At 41.5% G+C, this 23,504-nt stretch overlaps 1 protein-coding gene across 2 annotated transcripts; it reads right to left on the bottom strand.

Annotated features, from left to right (window-relative positions):
* Positions 1–15,219: 15,219 nt before the first annotated feature.
* On the bottom strand, positions 15,220–20,659 carry PRSS37 (serine protease 37). Of its 2 annotated transcripts, XM_007103332.2 has the most exons (6): positions 20,633–20,659; positions 20,179–20,293; positions 18,375–18,516; positions 16,805–17,058; positions 16,048–16,184; positions 15,220–15,474 (listed from the first exon to the last, which is right to left on the bottom strand). In XM_007103332.2, the coding sequence occupies exons 2-6, from the start codon at positions 20,210–20,212 to the stop codon at positions 15,334–15,336; spliced, it is 708 nt and encodes a 235-aa protein (XP_007103394.1). In that variant the 5' UTR covers positions 20,213–20,293; positions 20,633–20,659; the 3' UTR covers positions 15,220–15,333. The 2 variants fall into 2 exon arrangements, with proteins under 2 accessions (XP_007103394.1, XP_007103395.1); XM_007103333.1 differs by lacking the exon at positions 20,633–20,659 and having other exon boundaries at positions 15,334–15,474; positions 16,808–17,058; positions 20,179–20,212.
* Between the last annotated feature and the right edge of the window lie 2,845 nt (positions 20,660–23,504).

Raw genomic sequence — 23,504 nt, 5'->3', positions numbered from 1 at the left:
CCCAAATTTTCATACTTAACGGAAGCAGAAAAAATAGCTCCTGCTCTCTTATCTGACAAGTCCCCTCACTACCATTTACTTTTTCTACCCCAGCAATGCTGCTGCTGCGTATACTCTTATTGTGATCCTTGCTGCATGCAGGCCCTGGAGGGTGTAGTTTGGCACTTCGTCCTCCCTGCAAATACCTGAATTCCAGTACCCGAGAGGTGGTACTGACCCAGTGAGCGAGAACTCCACCTCTTCATAAAGTGGTGGGGAAGAAGCTGGAAAGACGATGAATATGTGTACATTTATAGCTTTTGTTCCTATTACACGTGCTAATTAATAACATGCTTAATTTGCTCAATTTCTGAATTTTTAGACACATGCTGTACATTAAGAGAAGAATTAATTTGCTCAGGTTAACAGCTGCTACAGAAGAGTTGCCTTCTAGATGCCATCTAGTGGTAATGTAGGCACAATTTGGGGTGGCATTGGAAAAGTCTATGTCCAGGAATACAAAATGTTTGAGTCCCTGAGATATGTCAGATGTAGAATAGGAGATGGAGCTGTACTTAGTCTGTCAACTTGTGGGGGTAAGGCATTTTTTGGATGAAAGTGGCAGACCTTAGTCTTTGAAACCAAAGTCCCTTAGCTGCTGCTTCCTCCTTCATGTGGCTTCTATGCCTTGGCTAGCCTCTCTGCCATCATCTCCGGCTCTTCCCCCTCTGAGCCCGCCACTGGCTCATTCCTGAGACACTGATGGCTACGTGTCCCTCTGTTCTGTCATAATGGTCACGAGGAACCAGACCTGTTGAAGGTGTCCACGACATGGGAGAAAGCTCTAGTCAGCCCTTACTCTAGAGAATTACCAACAGTAAAATTAACTTCCTGTAAAATTGTCAAGTTAATTAAATTTTTGTTCTCAATTCTTCCTCTCATTTCTTCTTTAATTTTGAAATAAAATGAGAGAGTAACATGCAAAATAGAATAAAAACCAGAGCTATTGCTCTCTAAGCAATGCAAAGTGCTTATTTTAATAAACTCCAGAAGTCAAAACTGAGTTCTCATGTTTTGCATGGAAAGGATCACATTTTTCTAAATTATTGCGGGTAATCCAGTTCTCTTTGCCAGTAGAGACTGTGTATCCCCTGATGAGATGAAGTAGAAAGTAGCTATAATTTTGAAATAATGTGTGTTAAAAAAAAAGATGAACCTGTGCGTTAATTGCTAGATTTTTTTAGACAAACATTTTTCTTACTAGAATTAACTAATTATCTCAGTTCTCTACGTGGTTTAGCCTTTCTTAACACCACTTGTAAAGCAGCCTGTCAAGAAACCATCTTTATATTTCTAGTGATTTTTTTTCCTTTGAGCCCAGACCAGGCTTTCTGGATACACGTCAGTTTGGCCACCATGCTTTGCATGAAGTTCCACTGCCCAGGACCTCAAGTGCGGCAGGGTGGGAGAGAAGGGCAGTTTTGTTTGCCATCCAAAAGTCACCGTAGAAGCCTTGCTCTTGGAGAGGTTCATGCCTCATCCAAGTTTTCTGGCCAGTGGCATTTATGGCCTCCCCTCTGCCTCTCCACAGCTGCAGGCAGAGTTCTCAGGCTCCAGGCCCTCAGCTGGGTGGGGTGGTGCACAATGTGTGCACCCTGGAAGCGGGGCCTGCTCCCTGCTGTGTTCCTGTGCCTCCTCCACTGCCTGGCACGTGATAAGCGCTCTGTACATCTTACCTAATGAATAGAAATTCAGTCCCACGAGCTGTTATATTACTAGTGGAGCAGCTGAGGCCCAGAGAGGGTGCGGGCTTGATTGCAGCTTCATAGAGTGCCCAAGGCAGCGCTGGCACCTGGCACAGAACCTTTCTACTACACCCGTGCTGCCTTCCTAAGAAGCCTGGCCTTTCTCCTTCTTTCCAATCCAATTCCACTTTCTTCTCATTTCCTCATAGTTATTTCTAGCCTGTTTTGAACACTGTACTGGTTTTCTGTTTTTTTGTGAAGCAAGACAAATTTAGCAGCTTAAAACAACATCCATTTATTATGTCACAGTTTCTGTGGATCAAGACTCCTGGCACAGCCTAAGTGGGTCCTCTGTGCAGTGTCTCACAGGCTGCAGTTAAGGTGTTGGCTGGGCTGTGTTCCTTCTGGAGCTGTGTTCTTTCTGGAGCTTGCCAAGCTTACTGGTTGTTGGCAGGATTCAGTTCTTTGCATTTGTAGGATGAAGTCCTGTTTTCTTGCTGGCTGTCAGGTGGCAGGATTTGGGGGTGGGGTGGGGTCAATCTAAGCATCTAGAGGCCTCCCACAGTTTCTCACCGTGTGACTCTCTCACAACATGGCAGCTGGATTCTTTAAAGCCAGCAGGAGGGCCCAGTTCCTCCTCCAAGACATTAACTGATTAAATCAGGCCAACACGGGATAGTCTACTTTTTGATTAACTCAAACTTGACTGATTAGGGACCTTAATTACATCTGCAAAAGCCCTTCATGTTTGCCATGTAATATAACCTAATCACAGGAGTGACATCCCATGTTATTCACAGTCCCACCCCTGCTCAAGGATTATTCAGGGTATGTACACCAAAGGGTGGGAACCTTGGGGGCCATCTTCGAATTCAGCCTCCCATAAACACATTTGCATTTGGCTGGTCCCAAGGAAGGTGGAATCTGAACAGTAAATGAAGCACTTTCCCTATATTTCTTGATTACTCTGCTAGTCTTTTTTCACTTCTTTGAGCTCATCTCTTTCCTCTAAGACCTTGATGTGACCTACATGCTAAGTCAAGTGTGTGTGGATAATTGATCATAAAGGGCAGATGATCTCAAAGATCCTGATCAACAGTAATGGCTCCTTTACCTGACCTCCTATATTTTTTATTATTTGGCACTTAAAATATGTTTTGGTTCTTTGATGGTTTTCTTTCCCCAAACTTCCCCTACTTCTCTCTTTAATAATGAAATACATTTTTAATTTTTGACTTTATTCAGCTTTCATGCTTATATGTTCAAAGTTCTTTTTATGAAAATAAATTTTCTTTTTTATATGAATGAGCTCACATCTGGCACTGTATAGAACCTAAGACTGTTTTGATCTTTCTTATTGAGAGATCTTATTATATTATGTGTTGGTATCTAGATGTTAGCCCATGACCCTTGAGAAGGAGAGTTGGTGTTTTTGATACGTTTCAAATCTCTAGTCTCAGGGTTTGTTCAGGGTTCATTCATGTGGATGCAAATATAGAGGGGTTTATAACTTCTAAACCCTCTGTTCCTGGTCACAGCTGTTCAGTCTATGCTTGAGGACAGGTTACAGAAGGGTAAGACCAAATCCAGATTTTGTGATATGAAAATTTACTGTGAGTGTTGTATCCTCTTCAGGGAGTCTGCAGTTTAGCCAGGAGCCGTACGCATTCATCAGCACTGAAGCAGAGCACCTCCTGAGATGGCAGTGAGAGACTTCCCCAGCCATGCTGACTGCTGTCCTAGGACTGTTGATGCTGGTGGCAGTGGCTGAATTTCTCATTGGCCTGGTTGGACATGGAGTCCTTGTGGTCCGGAGTTTTGGAGAATGGCTCAGAAAATTCAAGGGGTCCTCATATAACCTCATTGTCCTGGGCCTGGCTGTCTGTTGATTTCTTCTGCAGTGGTTGATTATGGTGGACTTAAGTCTGTTTCCACTTTTCCAGAGCAGCCATTGGCTTCGCTATCTCAATGTCTTCTGGGTCTTAGTAAGCCAGACCAGCCTGTGATTTGCCACTTTTCTCAGTGTCTTCTACTGCAGGAAGATCATGACCTTTGAACACCCTGTCTACTTGTGGCTGAAGCAGAGGGCCTGTTGCCTGAGTCACTGGTGCCTTCTGGTGTACTTCATGATCAGTTTGTTACTTACAGTCCAGGGTAGCGTAGAGTTCTCCGATCCTTCCCGAGGAGACAGCAGCATTTTATACCCCCCTTCAAACTGGCACTAGCTGTATATATTATGGCTCAATACAGGAAGTATAACGCCTTTCATGGTGTTGCTTATTTCCTCTGGGATGCTGATTGTCTCTCTGTGTAGGCACCACAGGAAGATGAATGTCCACACAGCCGGCAGGAGAGATGCTCAGGCCAAGGCTCACATCACTGTCCTGAAGTCCTTGGGCTGTTTCCTTATACTTTACATAGTTTACATCCTGGCCAGCCCCTTCTCCATCACCTCCAAGTCTTTTCCCGCTGATCTCACCACTCTCTTCATCTCTGAGACACTCATGGCTGCCTACCCTTCTCTTCATTCTGTCATATTGATCATAGGGAATCCCAGGATGAAGCAGACTTGTCAGTGAATCCTGTGGAAGACAGTATATACTTGGAGAGAAAGGAGTGGTCAGGAGACTGTTTTGAGACACTTTTTTGATAGCTCTCCAAAAGGGGGCTGACTTTTACATATTTAAAATTTTTCCTTCTTTTTTAAAAACAATTTTTATTTTATATTAGAGTATAGCTGATTAACAATGTTGTGTTAGTTTCAGGTGTACAGCAGAGTGATTCAGTTATACATAGACATGTATCTATTCTTTTTCAAATTCTTTTTCCATTTAGATTATCACAGAGTACTGAGCAGAGTTCCCTGTGCTGTACAGTAGGTCCTTATTGGTTATCTATTTTAAATATAGCAGTGTGTACATATCAATCCCAAACTCCCAATCTGTCCCTCCCCCCCACCCCCACCCCCACCCCCACCGGTAACCATAAGTTTGTTCTCTATGTCTGTGAGTCTGTTTCTGTTTCGTAAATAAGTTTGTTTGTATCATTTTTTCTCTTAGATTCCACATATAAGCGGTATCATATGATATTTGTCTTTCTCTGTCTGACTTATTTCAGTTAGTATGATACTCTCCAGGTCCATCCATGTTGCTGCTAATGGTATTATTTCATTCTTTTTTAAAAAAGAATTTTTATTGGAGTGTAGTTGATTTACAATGTTATGCTAGTTTCAGGTGTACAGCAAAGTGAATCAGTTATAGATATACATATATCCACTCTTTTTTAGATTCTTTTCCCATGTAGGGTATTACAGAGTATCGGGTAGATTTCTCTGTGCTGTACAGTAGGTTCTTATTAGTCATCTCTTTTATATATAGTAGTGTGTGTATTTCATTCTTTTTAATGGCTGAGTAAAAGTTTTCCTTCTTTAACACTATATCAATAAATGGGCAATAGAAAATGCAGAATAAAAATCAATATTGTTTCTCTTTTCACAATACAAAGTACATTATTTTAATGTATGATAGAAATCAGGGCTAGGGCTTTATGTTTGGTAAATGAGGTGTTATGTTCTGTTTATATATAGAAAATAATTCATTTCTTTTAAAATTACATATAAAAGTTGTGTTTTTCCTATTATATTAAATAGAGATTAGGAACAATTAATATAGTGATCATTAATTTTTATGAAATTTCATCTATCTGTTAATGTTAGTCATTTTAGATAAGCTTAAAAAAAAGTATCAAATAAGTTTCCCATTTCTCTACTGTAGTTGGTCTCGTTATCTAACTGAAAAACAAAACAAAATATATTTCTATTTCTGGGAGTTTCTTTGAGCCCTAGACTTGCCTTTCAGGATAAAAGTCAGTTGGCTGCCACAGCTGGCATTAAGTTCTGAGCCCAGGACCTAGGGTGGGGCCAGATGGGAGTGAGGGGCACCTGCTTCTGCTCCCCGAAAGAACGTGCTCCCTGGAGAGGTCAAGCCTTATTTTCTTTGGTCATTTGACCATCCTGACTGTCCACCCTGGCCTCTCCACAGCCTAAAGTCAGAGTTTTAGCATGTTGGGTCTTTGAGTTGGTTGGAGATCATCTAGAACATCAAATCCATGGAACTGAGTCTGTTTTTGTTTCTTCCTAAGTTCTTGGTGCCTAGAATATTACCTGGCCCATAATAAACAATAAATGTTTTCTGAATGATTGATTAGCTGTGTTAACTAGTCTTTTAACTCCTTTTGTATATTATAGAGAAATTGAGGCCCAGAGAGGGCAATGGCCTGCCCAGAGTTTCGTAGAGAGCCAGAACTAAGTTTTCTGACTCCTGGTCCAAGGCTCTTTCCTTTATATCACACTACTTTCCTGAAGAGTTAGCTTCGCCTTTCCCTCCTTTGAATCTCGTCCCTTTTTGTATATGCTTTCTCAGCCTTCTTTTTAGGCTTATTTGAACACATTTCCTTTGGTTCAGTTCTAAAGGATCTGTAATCCAAAGGACAATATTTGATATACTTAAATTTTTTTTTCGTTTCTACTTTCATTAACGTGTTCTAACACGTCTTTTCCTTATCCAAAGCTGTGAACTGAGGTATGTGCTAGCCACACGTGGATGTTAGTCATAGTTCAAGGGAGGGATAGCTCCACTGATGTCACTGTGAGCTGTGTGAGGTCAAGCACCATCTTTGTCTTCTGGAAATGATAATATTCATCCTTTTCAAGTATAGAGATGCTTCTCTAGGGTTATATTTTTAGTAGTAGATTGAATTTTCCACTATGCCATACCTATTTTTGTACAGCTGTCTGTTGTGACCAACTGTCATAATGATAATAACCTAACATTTGTATTGGGCTTTACATTTTATCAGGTATTCTTATATGTAGTCTATTATCTCATTTGATTTTAATAGCAACTCTATGCAGGTAGTAATTCTATCCCCATTCTATAGATGACAAAACTCAGGCTGGAGTGATGATTTGCTTAACATCATCAACAAGTAAACAGTCAGATAAAACAGTCCCAAATGTTTGGACTCCAAGTCTTCTGCTTTTACCAGTAAACCTTAAGTTCCTCTTGTTCATGCTTGTAAGACTTCACGCCGGGATTAGCCTGTGGAATGCCCAAGTTTGTGAGTATTTTTAAACAGGTGAAATAAGCAACTAACCTTTCATGTTTGGTGTTGGTGGGATGCCTGGGAGTCAAGATCCAAAATCATGACAGACTGAAGTGTCTGTGACTTGCTTGTCTTAGGCACAAAACACTTGCATTTTCCCAGTCATCTTTGGGGATTGGATTTCCTTCCTTTTCTGCGCGTGATTTAGCTCATGATGGATGTGAGGCTACTTTGTGTTTTATCCAAGAAAACAAATCTGGAGGCAAATCTGTGCTCTTGAATTGAATCTTCTGTAATTAAATCTTTTATAGTTTGCACTCTCCGAGCTGCAGCTGGATCCGTGTTCATGTGCATAAGTGTGTATGTATGTGGGTAGGTCTTACTACTTCCCTTTCTGTCATGTGGTATGATCTCTGATGGTGCAGCCTAGAGGGGGACTAGAAAAAGATGTAAACAATACAGAAAGGTAGAAAATGTACCGCGGCATATTTCCCGTTCCGCGCCTGTTACTAGTCCCACTGCCCAGACGTGGCCACGTTTGACCATTTGTCTTAGCGCTTCTGGTGATTACTTTCACAACTCTAAACAATATTTTGCCTTTCTTACTTGGTTTATCAACTTTGAAACTGTAGCTTTTGAATCCCATTCATCAAAGTTTGGGAATCATCTCACTTAACCCCCAATTTATTCCCCTCACCTATATTTGATTAGTTTTATTTACTTGTCATTCTTCTGGTTACTAATTTTGTTAACTTCGAGTAATATGTTTTTTGTTTTTTTTTAAAGTGTTCATCTAATCTATTATTCTGTTGCTATGTTTTTTTTAAAAGTTATTTATTTATTTTATATTTATTTTTGGCTGTGTTGGGTCTTGGTTTCTGTCTGAGGGCTTTCTCCAGTTGCGGCGAGCGGGGACCACTCTTCATTGCGGTGCTTGGGCCTCTCGCTGTCGTGGCCTCTCCCGTTGCGGAGCACAGGCTCCGGACGCGCAGGCTCAGTAGTTGTGGCTCATGGGCCTAGCTGCTCCGCGGCATGTGGGATCTTCCCGGACCGGGGCACGAAGCCGCGTCCCCTGCATTGGCAGGCGGATTCTTAACCACTGCGCCACCAGGGAAGCCCAAGTAATATGTTTTTCACTTTACTTTTTGAACCATAACTTATGACAGTGTCTACAGACTCTGACTATGTAGAAGGAAGAAATTAGTGCTTTAACTCTCTCTGTACTTTTCCCACATCCCATCTCATGTGTCCAACTTGAAATGACTTAAGGAGGAAATTAATTTACTAGAAGGAGATTGGCTGTCTCTTAGAATCAATGGCACGTCTGGAGAGTCAACATCAGAATGGGAACCAAGAGGGTTTAAACAACTGAGAACACAACCAAGTCGCTCTAGAGGGACTGATGCTGGCATTTCAACTGTCAGCATTATTATGTCCTAGACAGTGCCACTGCCTCTGTGAATGTGTCCCTTTGCGTCACAGTACATAAGCCCTGGCTGAGAGCTTCTGGTTGGCTGATTGTAGGTCACACACCTGCCCTAGATGATAGGTCCTGTGGTGAGAAAAAGTCTGATTTCCCTTTGGCTTCTAAAATGTGTATTTTTAAATTAGATGAAATAATGTACTCAACAATGAGGTTAAGTAGCAGAATCGATACAGCAGATGGTCGATTAATGAACTGGAAGGTCAGCTCAAAGAACTCTCTCAGAAGGTGTCAGGAAACAATAAAAATATGGAAATAGGAGAGACAGGCCAAAAAATTAAGCATATAGATTGAAGACAAAAGAAACTACTGGGGACAGCTTTCTCTCAAGTAAAGAGAAAACGTTAGCAATGTGTAAGAGCACATTTTAAGAGCAAAGCTGAAAACTTTGCTGAGGGGCTTTCCTTCAGTGGGCGCTAGTGGAGTGACTTCAGGAACTTCTACATTTTATGTTAAATACAGTTATCACATGAGCCAGCAATTCCTCTCATAGGTGTATAGCCAAGAGAAATGAAAATATATGTCCACACAAAAATTTACCAATGAATGTTCGTGGCAACACTGTTCCTAATAGTCAAGAAGTGGAAATAACCCAAATGTCCATCGTCCGATGAATGGATAAACAAAATGTGGGGTGTGTGTGTGTGTGTGTGTGTGTGTGTACATGCACACACATATTCATACGATGGAATATTATTCAGCCATAAGAAGGAAAGAAGTACTGATACATGCTATAACACAGATAGACCTTGAAGCATTATGCTAACTGAAGGGAGCCTGTCACAAAGACTGCATATTATATGATTCCCTTTCTATGAAAGGTCCAGAATAGGCAAATCTGTAGAACCAGAAAGTTGATTAGTGGTTTCCAGGTGCTGGGGAATAGAGGTGTTGGGTAGTGACTACTTATGGGTATAGGTTTCTATCAGGGTCATGAAGATGTTCTAAAATTAGATGGTGGTAATAATTGCTTAAGTCTGTGACTATATGAAAAACCACTGAATTATACACACACAATTAAACACACATTAAAGAAATTAAAGATATAAGTATTGGAAAAGAAGAAATAAAAGGTTATGATTGTCTTCATAGAAAATCCCAATAATCTAAAAAACTTTAGAAAATAAGTTAATTTAGAAATGTAGCTATGTATAAGGTCAATACCCAAACGTTAGTGTGTTTCTATATAGCATTATGAAACTAGTAAACCTGGGTTTTTACTTTTTTTTTTTTTTTTTTTTGTGGTATGCGGGCCTCCCCCTGCTGCGGCCTCTCCCGTTGCGGAGCACAGGCTCCGGACGCGCAGGCCCAGCGGCCATGGCCCACGGGCCCAGCCGCTCCGCGGCACGTGGGATCCTTCCAGACCGGGGCGCGAACCCGGGTCCCCTGCATCGGCAGGCGGACGCGCAACCACTGCGCCACCAGGGAAGCCCAACCTGGGTTTTTAGAAAACCATTTTTCGCAGCCTCTAGTGTGCTGTAAAATTCTGGGAAAGCTTTCGTTAGTACAAGCTTCACGGTGAAAGTTAGTTTCGGTTTCTCAGTCTTAGCTGCATGTGAGAATCACTTTGGCAGATTAAAAAGTATCCCAAGTGCCCAGGTCTTGCCCAAGAGCAATTACGTCAGAATATCTGAGATAGGACCCAGGCATTATGTCTTTTAAAATTCCTCAGGTGATTCAGATGTGCAAAAAAGGTTAAGAAAAATAGAGTATCAATCTCATTGAGGTTTTCTTAGCATAGTATCACTGAGATGAACTTATCTTGAATATAAGGTAAAAGATAACTTTAAAAAATAGGTGTCAACAGTTCAGGCTTTTTTTCTTTTAATAAGGTTTTATAATTCAGCACTGGATAATTCTGAGGAACTAGTAAAAGAGTTGGAGGAACATCTGATGACAGCGGCATTCACTTCAAGGCCCCTAGCTTTGCAAACTGGCTTTGGGTTTTCCCAGTATCCCCACAGGAGGAGTAGCCAATCCAAATCCTTACTCCTGAGATCCATGTCCTGGATGTTCCCTGGGTGGATCCCTCACCCTCTTCCCTTCTTTTGTCCATTCATCGTCATCGCCTTCTGGGTACATTCAGGCTCAGGAGCCACATTTTGTCACACTTTATCATTACAACTTGTCATAAACACATTCCTCATCCTCACTTTCTCACCCCTGATCGTGGCATTTTCACTATTCTCTGTTTATCATGACATCTCTAGGAGAGCAGACACCACCTTTCCCAAACACCTTTCAACTCTATTTTCTGCATTCCCAAGGAGAATTCTTAGAACCTGCTCAAGTTTTGGGGATCCTTGTCAAATGAATCTCAATATGTACTCTCTTTAAAATGTTACCCCAGTACTCCCAATTCCACTTTAGTTTTCTTTCATAGTACTTATCTGACATACATTTTAAAATTTAACTACCTGTACCTTTAAGCTAGAATGTATACTCCTTGAGGACAAGAATCTTTTTCTTTGTGTCTTCAGTGTTTAGAATAGTAGATATTGTTGAACGAATAGCTATGGGCACAAAAATGGAACCATAACATATATACTATTTCATAAACTGAGTCTTATATGCTTATAATTTTCATGACAATACATATTCTTTTACAACACCATTTTAAATGATCACACATATTATTGTGTATGGTTGTACTGCCTTTTTAGAAATAAGTGATACTCTATGGCCCCCACCCCACCAGTTTTTTGCTCTCTACAGTGCTGCAGCAAACATCCTTGTAAAACTCTAAAGGTAGAAGTCAGAATATGCATAATTCGAAGGTTTATCATATGCATTGCCAAATTTTTGTAGAAAATGAATATGTACTTCCACCAGAAGTGGGATCCTAATTTTAAATAGGGTAGTCAGACAAGACTTCACTAAGAAACTATTTAAGCAAAGATTTTAGGAAGTGAGGGAGGTAGCCATGCAGGAATTTGGGGAAAGTGTAAAAGTTTGAGGTAAGAAAGTATCTAATGTGTTCAAGGAGGAGCGAGGAGGCCACTGTGGCTGGAGTAGAGGGTGTAGTGGGCACTGAGGTCAAAGGGGCCATGGAGCCCATGATTTTAGGGACTTTGTAGACCATTGTTCAAATTTTATCTTCTATTCTGAGTGAGATGGGGAACCATTGGAGGGTTTTTAGCAGAGGCAAGTGACAAGACTTAGGTTTTAAAAGACCACTTTGGTAGTTGTACTGAGAATAGGTTAAATTTAGTAAGGCAAAAGTAGAAGAATAAAATGGGTTGGGGGATATTGCACTGCTCCAGGTTTACCAGGGTGGTTGCAGTGGAGACAGAGAGACGTGGTAAGATTGTTGAAATGTTTTGAAGATAGACCTGGCAGGATTTACCTATAGATTAGATATAAGATATGAGAGACGAGAGGAATCAAAAGTGACTCCACAATTTTTGGCCTGAGTAAATTGCAGGGTCATCAGCTTGTCACCAGTTCGTATGGGGAAGATCGTGGGTGAGGCTGGTTGACTTGTGGGTAAGACTTGGAGTTCAGTTTTGAACATGTTAAGTTTGAGATATATATATTAGATATCAAAGTAGACTATATGAGTAAAATACATGAGACTGGACATCAAGGGAAAAGTCCAAACTGGAGATATATATTTGGGAGCTGTTAGATTATATATCATATTTAAAATCTTAAGACTAGCATAGATCACTAAGGAAGTGGTTGATATGGATAAGAGAAGAGGGCCAAGACTAAAACTTGGGGAACTCTGATGTTAAGAGGTTGGAGAAATGTGGTGGAATCAATAGAGGAGACTGAAAAGAAGTAGCCAGTGAGATAGATGGAAAAAAGATGACGTCCTGGAGGCCAAGTAAAGAAAATGTTTCCAGGAAGAGGGAATGACTAACATTTTCAATTGATGCTGATAATGTCAAGTAAAATGAGAGCTGAGAATTGACCTGTGGATTTAGAAATATACAAGTCATTGGTGACTTTAGAAAGAGGAGTTTTTGAGGGAGTGCTGTGCAAAAGCCAGATTTGAGTTGGATCAAGAGACTGTGATGGAGAGGAATTGGTGAAAAAAAAGTGAAAATAGACAACCTTTTCAAGGAGTTTTGCTGTAAATTGTAGGAGGGAATAGCAGCCGGGGCAGGGGACATGAGATCTAAATACAATTTTTTAATGGGAGATAGAACAACATGGTTCTGTGTTGATGGGACTGATGGGAGAGGGGAGAGAGAGAGAGAGAGAAAGAGACAGAGATAGAGACAGAGAGACTGAGAGACCGAGAGACCAAAAGAGAAATAGTACCAGAGTGATTTTCTTGACTAGAAGAGAGGGGATGGGATCTAGTGAATAAGTGGAGCCTTCGCTTTAGATACAAGCTGTTAAAATCTGCACAAAATCATCCGGAAAGCCTATGTCAAGAGCAGAGTCATTTATTAATAATCGTTCCAGCTAGGGAACGATATATTAAGAACAGAACATCAGTGATGTCCACAGAAGGGGAGTTACAGGAGGTTTTTTAAGGGCTAGCTCTTATGATTATAAATTGGGTGATCTTTACTGGGTGAGCTTTTGGAAATGGGCAATGAATAGGGATTGGTCACTTTTAATTGGCTTTGGAGCACAGAGTGCATTCAGTGTTTCTTTTTCCATCTGGATTCTGAAACTTTTGTGGTCCTTTCTTTCCAGATAGGTTGTGGTTTGTTCTTGCTTGTTTTGCAGAATTGATAATTTTCTGACAGGTAGGACTATGGATTTAATTTTCATTTCTCAACTTCCTTTTGGTCATCCTCTGGCTGAGGCTATAGGACAGATGATTTTGAATGGTGATCCAGATCTACACTGCTGTTTGAGTTATCTCTTGTCATACTGGCAGTAATTTTGATTTAAACAAGTCCTAATCTTTCTTGTTGCTTCTATTGCATAATTGTTCTTTGCATCATTTGAGGAGACAGCAGCCGCATGGCAGCATTTAAGGGAGTTTTCACACATTTGAACATAGCACAGTTTGCAATCTACTTCTAAGAGTGATTGATATGATTTGTTTACGCCTAAGTCATAGGCAATGGGAGTAGAGGAAATACTTTGCCTGGAATATTGTTGCCTTTGCATTCAACACTTGAAGACTTGACTTCAACTCAAGGAATTTTTTTTTTAAATGGATCTAACTTTGTTAAGTTTGTGCCTTGACCAGGTTGCTACCTTAAAAGGAAAGAGGGCGTTGGGCTTTTTTTTTTTTTAATGTTTTCCTCTGACATTCTTTTTAACCTGATTTACATTTCACAGGGTCAGGAAGCAATGCCAAGTGGCAAGACAGTATTAGAAATTCTATTTTGGGAGTGGGATGAGGTTGGTGGGAAGTATCAAGGAGGCTTGGATGCCATTCTGATAAGTTTGGATATTCTCAGGGCAATCGGGAACCATTGAAAGTTTTAAAATCCCATTATAAAAATCAGTTCTTTTAGGGTCTGTGGATTTAAAAGTTGTATTAGTTTTCTATGGCTTCTGTAACAAATTACCATAAACACCTTAAATCAATAAAATATATTACCTTAAATCAATACAAATTTATTATCTTATAGTAGTAGGTCAGAAATTTGACAGAATTCACTGGGTTAAAATCAAGTTGTCAAGGATTGTAGGACTAAGGTCCCCATTTCTTTGCTAATTGGTGGCTGAGGGTCATTTCCAGTTTCTAGAGACCGCTCATGTTCCTTGCCTTGTAGCTCCCTTTTTCCATCTTCAAAGCCTGCAGTGGGGGGTAGGTCCATCTCATGCTTTGAATCTCTGCTGCCTCTTTGTTGTCACGTCTCTCTGGCGAAATATTCTGCCTTCCTCTTCCACTTTTAAGGGCCCATGTGATTACATTGGTCCCACCCAGATAATCCAGGATAATCTCAATGTCCATAAGCATAATCACATCTGCAAAGCTGCATTTTCCATGTAAAGTAACATATTCATGGGTTCTGAAGATGAGGGTGTGGACATTTTGGGGGGGCATTATTCTGCCTAACACAGATGTCATTAAAGTATAGATTGTATTTTCTATACAATCTATATATAATCTATATTTCTATACAAATAATAGAAAATATCACTCAAGGATAGTGTGGGGTTGTTTCCTGAATCTTCATCTGTTGGGAGATTACTTTAACCTTCCTTGTCCTATGTGACCAAATCTCTTGGGTATCCTGAATTCCTCTCTCACCTCCAGATCTGGGATATCTGGAGAGATGTTTTACCAAGTTCTCAACCAGAGGACTGGTACCTGCTTTCTTGACCTTGTTAATCCCATGGTCTGAGGCCAAACCCAATTGCTGCCCTTCTTTCACCTCCTCTCAGCTATCTCTACCTCTTAAGCTCTGGTGCTGCCCTGATGCTGTGCTCTCCTTGGATCCAAGTGACTTCTTCATCTTGCTCTGGAGCTGCCAGGCCTCCCTTTGGACTTGATTTGTGATTGTCGTCACTGTCCTCACATTTCTTTTCAACCTCCTACCCATCCACTAGCTCTCTCCCTTCAGCCTGCTGCATTTTGGGGAGAGTTTATTTCAGTACCCAAGATCTGAGACACAATTGAGAGCTTCAAGCCCTTTGAATGTTAAGAGAGGTAGCAGGAAAACAGAAGCCAGCATCTGTTGTGATGCTATGGACTTGCCTGTAATTTCGAGGCTAAGAGCACAGGGCTGAAAATCTGACATTTTGGGGTTCCATTTCACGTTCTGATAATCACCAGCTATAATAATGTTAAGTAACCTATATTAGTCTCAATTTTCTGATTTGTAAAGTAGGAATATACGGTAACCTCAAAGGCTTGTTATAATAAGCATTAAATGAGATAATGGCTATAACCCAGTACAGTATAGAAAGTGCTTATTTCATGTTTTGTTCTTGGTTCTTCAGATCATTATGGGATATGGACAGAGACACAAATAAAACATAGGATGCTGGTGTGATACATCCAAATATTTCTATTTGGACATTTTATTTTGAATTTGGGGAAAGTTGTGGTTAGTATTGTCAATGGCAGAGCCACTGGGATGCAGAGGGAGTAGTGTAGTCTTATTTGTCTTTAGTGACGTTCTCAATCCAGGTGATGTATTTCTGAACGTTGGTGTAGATGCCCACATCCCCTCCCATGAAGTGTCCGACCTCGATCCCCTGTAGCTTGCCTTTGCAGATGACAGTAGCAACGGCCACCTCCTACAGGGATCATGCAGAGAGAGAGAGAGAGAGACAGATATGGTCAGATCTTCCCCCTATAGGAGCCCTCTCGTCCGCAATGTGGATGCGCCCTGTCTAGAGGTAGCACGCTGCATCAAGAAAAGAGCACTGAGTTGGGAGACTGGAAGCTTGAGTCATTTATCTAGCTTTGCCGTAACTAGTCTTGTGTGACACTGAGAAAGAGAAAAACCTTTCTAGAACTCACATGTAAAATGAGTCAAACTCCATTTGTTTGAACTGGTGAAGCCAGTTTCAATTTGTGAAAAGTTTGAATTTTTTGAAAGCAATGCCCGTTTCAAAGTTGCATCTATGAGAGTAAAAACCTAGCAAAGTGTTATTAACTCTAGGTGCTGCGTGATGCCCTTTAATGAATACAGACATCTCTAAGGAGGGCCCTTTACTGAAGATAATGGGGGGCTTTGCTGCAGCCTTATCAAATTTTCAAAAAATTATGAAGCTGTGGGCTTTCAGTTTTTTAAATATCATGATTAAATAGTTAACTGGACATATATAATACAAGTAAGTGAAAGTTGAATAGAGAGAAAAGATTACCCCAAAAATTCGACTGAACACTTTCACAAATTTAACACATATGGAGTTTCTGTGGCTTTTTCCTTGTTCGGTTTTCTGGCAATCTGCATCAGACATCATGGGGGCCTCCAGATTCTGCCTTAAATCAGGGTGTCTGCCTGAGGGAAGACAGGGATAAAAGAAACCTTCCTGTTCACAATTGTTTTTTTTTTTTTCACAATTGTTATTTAGCGCTCCAATTACCACCTTCCATTTCAACTGGTGTTTTGTGTGTGTCTGAAGAAAATAATGAGACAAAGGGAAGACATGATTTTGTGCATGGTTATGAGAGTTAATCTTGAGGATTTTGACATAGGCTCTATGTCCCTTTAAAAAGCAGTTTTCTTTCTTCTCTGTGTCTGTTCTTGGAGGCATAAGAGGTGACCTGACTCAAGTTCTCAGGTGTTCTCCACATGTTAAGTGAGCCAGTATGGGAGAGAGGAGCACAGACTCCTTAATGTGAATTGTACCCCTGACGATCAGGAATGGCGTGGCCGCTGTGCCGAGTCAGGTGGCCTGGTGGCCCCCTCTGCCAAGGCTCTGAAGAAGCAGTGGAGCATGAGTCACCCTGGGAAGGGAGGAGCTTTGGACTTCTGGGAGGGTCTCTTTTTGTCAGGCCACTCATATAGTATCTCCCTGTGGTCTCCATCCATTCTCCTCCCTTCTCAGCTGTACAGACATGGGTGCTCCTCTTCAGGGATCACTGATGACCCTGATTTTCTGTGGGAGGTGTACTCACCGCTGTTGCCTTGGCTCCAGTCCAAGCCTGAAAGCATACAGATGGTGCCTGGCTTGACGGTGCTGGTGGCGAGGGGAATGGGCTGGACTTTGTGGTTGAGGTTGGCGGGCTTAGCCAGCCTGATGAGCATGAGGTCATCCTGGGGGGAACTATGACTGTAGTTCCAGTAGCGGACAATCTGGATAGGGTCAATTATCTGCTCTGTCCCATCTCTGATTCTGACCCTCAGATTTCCCAGCATCACTTTCAGGTTTCTGGAGGGATAAGGGGTTGGAAGTAATCATCATCATCCTCGTCATCATCATCTAAGCTGATGTTGAATGTTATAGGGTGCCAGATGCTTTGCCAGGGTCTTTATTTGGATTCTGGATTACGTCATTTACCACTCACAACAAATCTGTGAGGTAGATTCTATTTTGGATCCCCAGTTTACAGATGAAGTAATGGAGGCACGTAAGAGTGTTCACCCATGTCACACAGTTAAGTGGTGGAGCCTTTAACCACTATGTTTTCATGTAGTGTCCTTAATGTAGTGGAGAAGAAAAGGATGCATGGCATAGAAATATTATTTTCCCTCCTTTCCAGCTCCAGCCTGTCAGATTGGGCATTTCCATTCTGGTGGAGGTAAGAGAATGAGGTGACTTGAGTGTTGGGTATCTCCTGTTTGCTTCATCAGATCTACTCACAACTCTTTCATCCTGCTCTGTACTTTGGAAGGTGATATATGTGGATTAAGTCAGTGGGCTTTCTGGTCCTCTAGCGTTTAATTGGTATTTGGCCAATAAGAAGCACCGGCAAGTAAGGGGAGGGAGAAGGGAGAGGTTGGAGTATTTATCCTCCCATCTTTCTTCCTGTAAGGTTGCCACAGGGCGTGGCTGTTGGCTGTCTCTTGACCAGTGGTTACAGCCCCTATCAGGCAGTCCCTGCGCACAGCGCTCTCTCTCTCTCTCTCTCTCTCTCTCTCTCTCTCTCTCTCTCTCTCTGTCTCTCTCTTCCCCCCACCTCCCGCCTTGTAAACATTCTCTCCCCCGCCGCTTTAGGTCTAGGGGTAGTAACTGCACCTTTCTAATACTAAATGCGGGGGGACTGAACTATTCCCTGTGTTTTCCCTATAACGAGACCATACCTTTGTCATTAGTTCTTTTTATAAACTCTCCTCAACTTAATCAAATTTGAGTGTACCATCAGTTACCTGCTGGTCCCTTAACTGACAAAACACATTCCTATTGCCAGTAAAAAACTTGAAAAACCGACGGGAGACTGAGGAGGCATAGTACGTAGAACGGGGCTCCTCAAGAGCAGCACTGCTGACGTTTGGGGCTGGGTACTGCTCTGCGGTGGGGCTGCTCTGTGCGTGGTAAGGTGTTTAGCCGCCTCCCTGCCCTGGCCTCTCTTCGCTGGGGAGGCGCCCTTAGCACAGCCTCCCCCATCCCTCATCCCACTGTGACAGCCAAAGATGTCTGCCTTTGCCAAATGTAAATACCCTGGAGGGGAAGCTCCCTCTACTTGAGAACCACCGACGCAGAATGAGTAGTAGCTGTTGTAGTGGGTAAGGATGCCCAGCACTCACGGTAGGTAGCAGTGAGCGGGGGCCAGCACCCAGTTGCTTTTGATGAGGACACCCACACAGGGGTTGAAGTGAGACTTGAGGTATACCAAATAGGGGGCATGGTCTTCTTTCTGCACAGATGAGTGAGCGGGGAAAAATGTCCCTGAGAAACATAAATAAGATGTTCTTAGAACGAATAAGACAATCAACAACTTCCTAGTTGAATAGAAATATGGATGATTTTAAAGAAGTAATCAGTTGGCCAGGAAATGTGAAAATGTTTGACATTTTTTTCGAATAAAAATGTAAATCAAAATGACATAGTGTTTCATCTAATATTTATACTAATCATTTTTGTTTAATATTGGTAATATTCAGTCTAAGAAAGTACAATGAGAGAGACTCTCATTTACTGCTTATAGGAATGGGAATTTATTCTATTTTCTTGAAAAGCAATTTAAAAATGGGCATCAAGAATTGTAAATGGTTTGTCAACCTTTGACCTAATATTTCCAAAGCCAAGAATTCTTGATTCTAAAGACATAATCAGATGTAGACAAAGATTATTAATAAATGTGCTCATTTTAACACTATAATAGCTAAATGGTTGAAATATGAGTGTCCAACGCAGTAATGTTGGACAGTGAAATACAAAAGTATATGAACAAATGGAACGTCATATATATTAAAATTGTATTTGTAAAGAATATTAAACCGCAGAGGAAATATTGATAACCTTTAAGTTAAAAAATAAAAATGTACATTTAATCCAGTAATCTAATTGTCTAAAAACAAGTAAAGAAACAAAAATAAACCATTAAAAATAAATAAAGCCTGGGAGTAAATTCAGACAATGCATTAGCATGTGTTGACTGAGGTGGGATTATGAATGATGTTTATTGTTTCTACTTTTTAATATTTCCAAATTTTCTAGTATGAACATGCAGTGCTTTTATAAATGAATTATATTATTTGAAAAAACTAGAGAATAGACAGGAGGAAGGCTGATTCTAGTATCAGAAATATTGTTCTTGTCTCAGCTGCCCTTGGTTCTTACGTTAATCCTCCCCAAGCCCAGTCCTGTACCTCACCACACCCTTCTCTGTGTGGTCACACAGTTAGAAACCCCAAGGAAAAAGGGGTGGAGTATTATTAAGGACAAGAGATATTGAGCTCTTGTTCTAAGTGCTTAACATAGATTTATTTAATCTTCACAATGACTCTATAATGTAGGTAGTAATATCCCCATTTTGACTGTAGAAACTGAAGCACGGATAGATTAATTAACTTGTCCAAGCTCACACAGCTAATTTGTGATGCGACCTAGGCAAGTCAGGGTGTGGTGGGAAAGGCCCCACCAGCAAATTCTGCCATCAGAAGAACTTCATGGTAGTCAGGAAGTGTAGGACATAGGGCCCTAGCATTTGATCTTTTGCTCCCACGCTCTCCATCCCCTGCATTCTGAGTCTCTAAGCTTTTGAAAAAGGGGGCATATCAGATGTCAAAATGAGTACTCTGTCCTTGTGACTACTCTAGGCTTGCCCACTGTGTGATGAAGCCCACATTTTGGAATAACCAGGGTGGAACACTCACTGTTGAGCATTCTCTGGGGCAGGTGTACACCATAACCTACCCCGTAGCTTAGCACTAGGGGCTCAGCCTGTCCCGAGAGGCTTTGGAGTCTGAGAGGAGAGACCCCTAATTATGCTTCTGACAGTTTTTCTTGACTCTTCTTTTGCACCTTCCACACATCCTGCCTCTGCCTCACTCCATCCTATATTAACCTGTGCCTTATAGGACAGAGTAGAAAGTCATGGGTACATACCAGCAAGGACACTCAAACAGAAGATAAATTTCATAGCCGTCTAAATCTTTCCTTGTGAGGTGCAGAGGACCAGCAGAAAATGGAGCTCTCAGCTCAGTATTTTCCTCTGGAACACCTAGGAGAATCAGTGGGTATGGTTAGGCATGGGGGCACGCAGTGGGACTGAAAAGCAGCTCTGGGCATAAACAGGAAGGAGGAAGAGGGCTCCATTTAGGCAGATGGAGGCCCTCTGCTCCAGGGAAGGTGGGGACTGTGCCTCTATTGGGGTCTCTGAGGGGAGGACAAGGAAGCCTAGTTCCTAGACTTCTGGTTCCAGGTCCCACTATTTGCTGTCCCTAAGAGCCCATCTGCCTAAAAGTAGTTAAACTGTCTGTGGGAAGGAGAGCTCCAGGCTTAGGACTTCTCTCCCCATGGAGTTTTTCAGGCCAGGTCTGTGGGGGACAGGATTCTCCACCTTAGTTCAGGAAGACAGTGTGCTCAGGTTTGCTCTGAACTCCCTAACAGTTATTTATACTTTCCTTCAGCCCCTCCCATCTTTATTACACTAACTTCATCTTTCCCTGTGGTCACTGTTTCATCACTCAGCCGTCATCATCAGCTTGGTCTGGTTGTTGTGATCAGCAGCTTTGAGCTATGGAAATGTGGAAATGGAAAGCATTCATTGAGCGGTTATTTTGACAGTTGGAGAATGACTTACATTCTAGATTACATTAGATCTAGGATCTACTGAATGGTTGGTGACAATTCAGAAGGCAGTACCTCTAAGTGTCTAAGTGTTTTTTACCTAATGAAGAGATTTCTCAGCCAATAACAGACTGCCACCGTCACCCCTGGCTAGTTGGGAACACAGAGAGCAGGGATGCTAATAGTTAACATTCATTGAGCACTTACTGCATGCCAGGCACTGAGCTAAGTTCTTTATAGACATTGTTTGTGGTGATTTTATATCAGGTTAGTCTGAGATGTAAAATAAATTATGCTTTGTATCATTCTATTCCCTGAAAGTTTCCTAAACTCATAATCTCATTCCAGTTTCACAGCAACCCTGGAAAGACGAGACAGGGGTGGGGCTGGTATCATTTTTTCTTTTTTCCTGACCTGTAGGTGACAGACCCGAAACAGAGAATTTTATTGATTTTCTCAAATCACACATGGCTGAAAAGACTAGAAGTACAATCTACATCTTACTACTGGTTACCCACCACTTTTCAACCACATCCTCCAGGCTTCAGCTCGTTAACCAGCATTCATGGATCTGGGAAAGCTATACAGTGCCTCACACAAATTCCCTGAAGTGTGGAATGAGAAATTAACATGACACATACTTTCTTGAACCTCACAATGAACACAGAGCTACACTGGGAGTAGGGCTGGTTTATGAAATATATTTGAGGTTCCTAGACAGGATGGAGTTAAGGAAGGTTTTATGTGGTGGGGGTGGGATTAGTTAAAACAGGTAAAAATTTGGGAAAGAGATATACTTTACTTTCAGGTTGTTTTCCTAGATCTTTTGGAAAGATTCTGGACCAGGAAGGGAGTTTGAGGCTTGTCTGAGGATGTGAGGACTAAGAGCAGAAAAGCAGATTTTCTGGAGGAGTTGGCACTGGGGACTGCTACCTGTTGATGAGCTTCACATTGCTATCTCTAGCCCAGAGCTCTGGTCCCACATATGCAGCTGCCTCCTGGAAACCATTGTTTGTGTCTCCTCTCAGCTCCTGAAATTTAGCATGTCAAAATTAAACTCCTTATTCCTCCAGCCTTTCAAATTCATTCTTCTACTTGTTTTCCTTATTTTAGAAGACAATTCTACCTTCCGCTTTAAAAAATTTTCTCTTTTTCTGACCACTCAATCCCGAAGTCCATCCTACTTGCCGAAGTCTCTTAAAGCCATCCATATCTTTCCATTCTCACTGCTGTCACCCCAATCCAGGCCATAATCTTGTCTCAGTTGAACTAATGCATGTGCCTCTCTACTGTTGCTGAACTTGCCATTCTTTTACTCAGATTTTGTTTCTAAGATGTAGATGAGAGCATGTTAGTCTCCTCCTTAAAGCTCTTCAGTAGTTTGCTACTAAGTGTAGAATGAACCCCTAGCATGGTTTAGGGAGCTCCCTTGATCCTCATCTCATCTCATCTCGTCTCGTCTTTGTCTCCCTCCCTTCTCATCCCCTCTTTGCCACCCCCTGCCACCTGCCGACCCCACACACTTATTTCCAGGCCTACAAAACTACTTTCAAGTGTGGATTTTCTTGTTTCAATACAAATAACCTTTTATAATACTTTAGCCTTTGAATGTTTTAGTTTGCCAATCCCATTTTTTTCCCTTTTTGTTTTAGGATATTAATATCTGATATGGACATTTTCATAAAGATTCTCTTTGTAAATATGTCTTCAGAATCCTGTGGGTGTGTATGTATGTGTATGCTATTCAGCGTTTCCTCATGTTTGTAAATTTTTTGTCATTAAGTTCTTTATCTGTTAGTGTTATTATAGATTCCATGTATATATGGAGACATACTGTCCATGGGCTCTTTGCACAGAATAGCTCATGTTTATAGGGACTCTAAATCTATTATTGTCTCCTTCTGCCATTTAACAGATTTTCTATTTAAGTAATATTCTTCTTATATTTGCTGCCAAAAAAATCAATTTGAAAAAGGCAGCCACAGAGAAAGGAGAGAGCAAGTGAACGAGAGTATCCTGTCCAAGAGGACAGTGTGGGAAGAACAGATTTAGAGATCTGACAGGAGCCACTAGTACTGGTGTTGGTTGGGAACTTTTATTCAAATTGTGTCTGTGGTTGTGAGATATGACCTGTACAAGTGAAGCAGTTCTGAGGAGGGGTGGGCTGAGTGTGACATGCATAAAAGGGAGGGGAGTCAGTGTCACAAAGAGTAGTGGAGACATAGCTCTGCTTCATCAGAGTAGCCCAGAAAGGGGAGGGTCAATGGGACATGTTGAGGGAGGGGTGCTAGTTATACATTGTGGGGAAGGAACTGGTGAAAAGAACTGAGAGGCCAGAGAAAGAAGCTGGGATGAATTTTAACTCCACAGAAAGTTCACTTGGCTCCTACTTCCCTAGATAAGGTGAATAAAACTCAGAGCCCTGAAACTCATCTTCCCATAGGACAGGTATCAATCAGACTGAGAGGATTTCTGTGCCTATTGACAGAGAGAGTGGGCAGGTGTAACTGATGAATCCTTTTTTACACCAAGGATCAGTGCTGGAAGGAGAAGCCTCTAAGTGACAGACCTGTAGAATCCTCATCCCCAGTTCTCTCACCTGCACTTTCTCCTGCTGTTCAGAATCGCCAAGCAGGATATAC

This window comes from Physeter macrocephalus, chromosome 5 (assembly GCF_002837175.3).
Source record: "Physeter macrocephalus isolate SW-GA chromosome 5, ASM283717v5, whole genome shotgun sequence".
NCBI lineage: Eukaryota > Metazoa > Chordata > Mammalia > Artiodactyla > Physeteridae > Physeter > Physeter macrocephalus.
This window is presented reverse-complemented; position numbering and strand designations above follow the sequence as displayed.

Coding starts and splice junctions, on each gene's coding strand:
- PRSS37 (XM_007103332.2), bottom strand. CDS start 20,212: ATGAAATTTATCTTCTGTTTGAGTGTCCTTGCTG. Junction 17,059..18,374: donor CCCGCTCACTGCTACCTACC/GTGAGTGCTGGG, acceptor TTATCCCTCCAG/AAACCTGAAAGTGATGCTGG. Junction 16,185..16,804: donor CTGGAGCCAAGGCAACAGCG/GTGAGTACACCT, acceptor GTCTTCCCTCAG/GCAGACACCCTGATTTAAGG.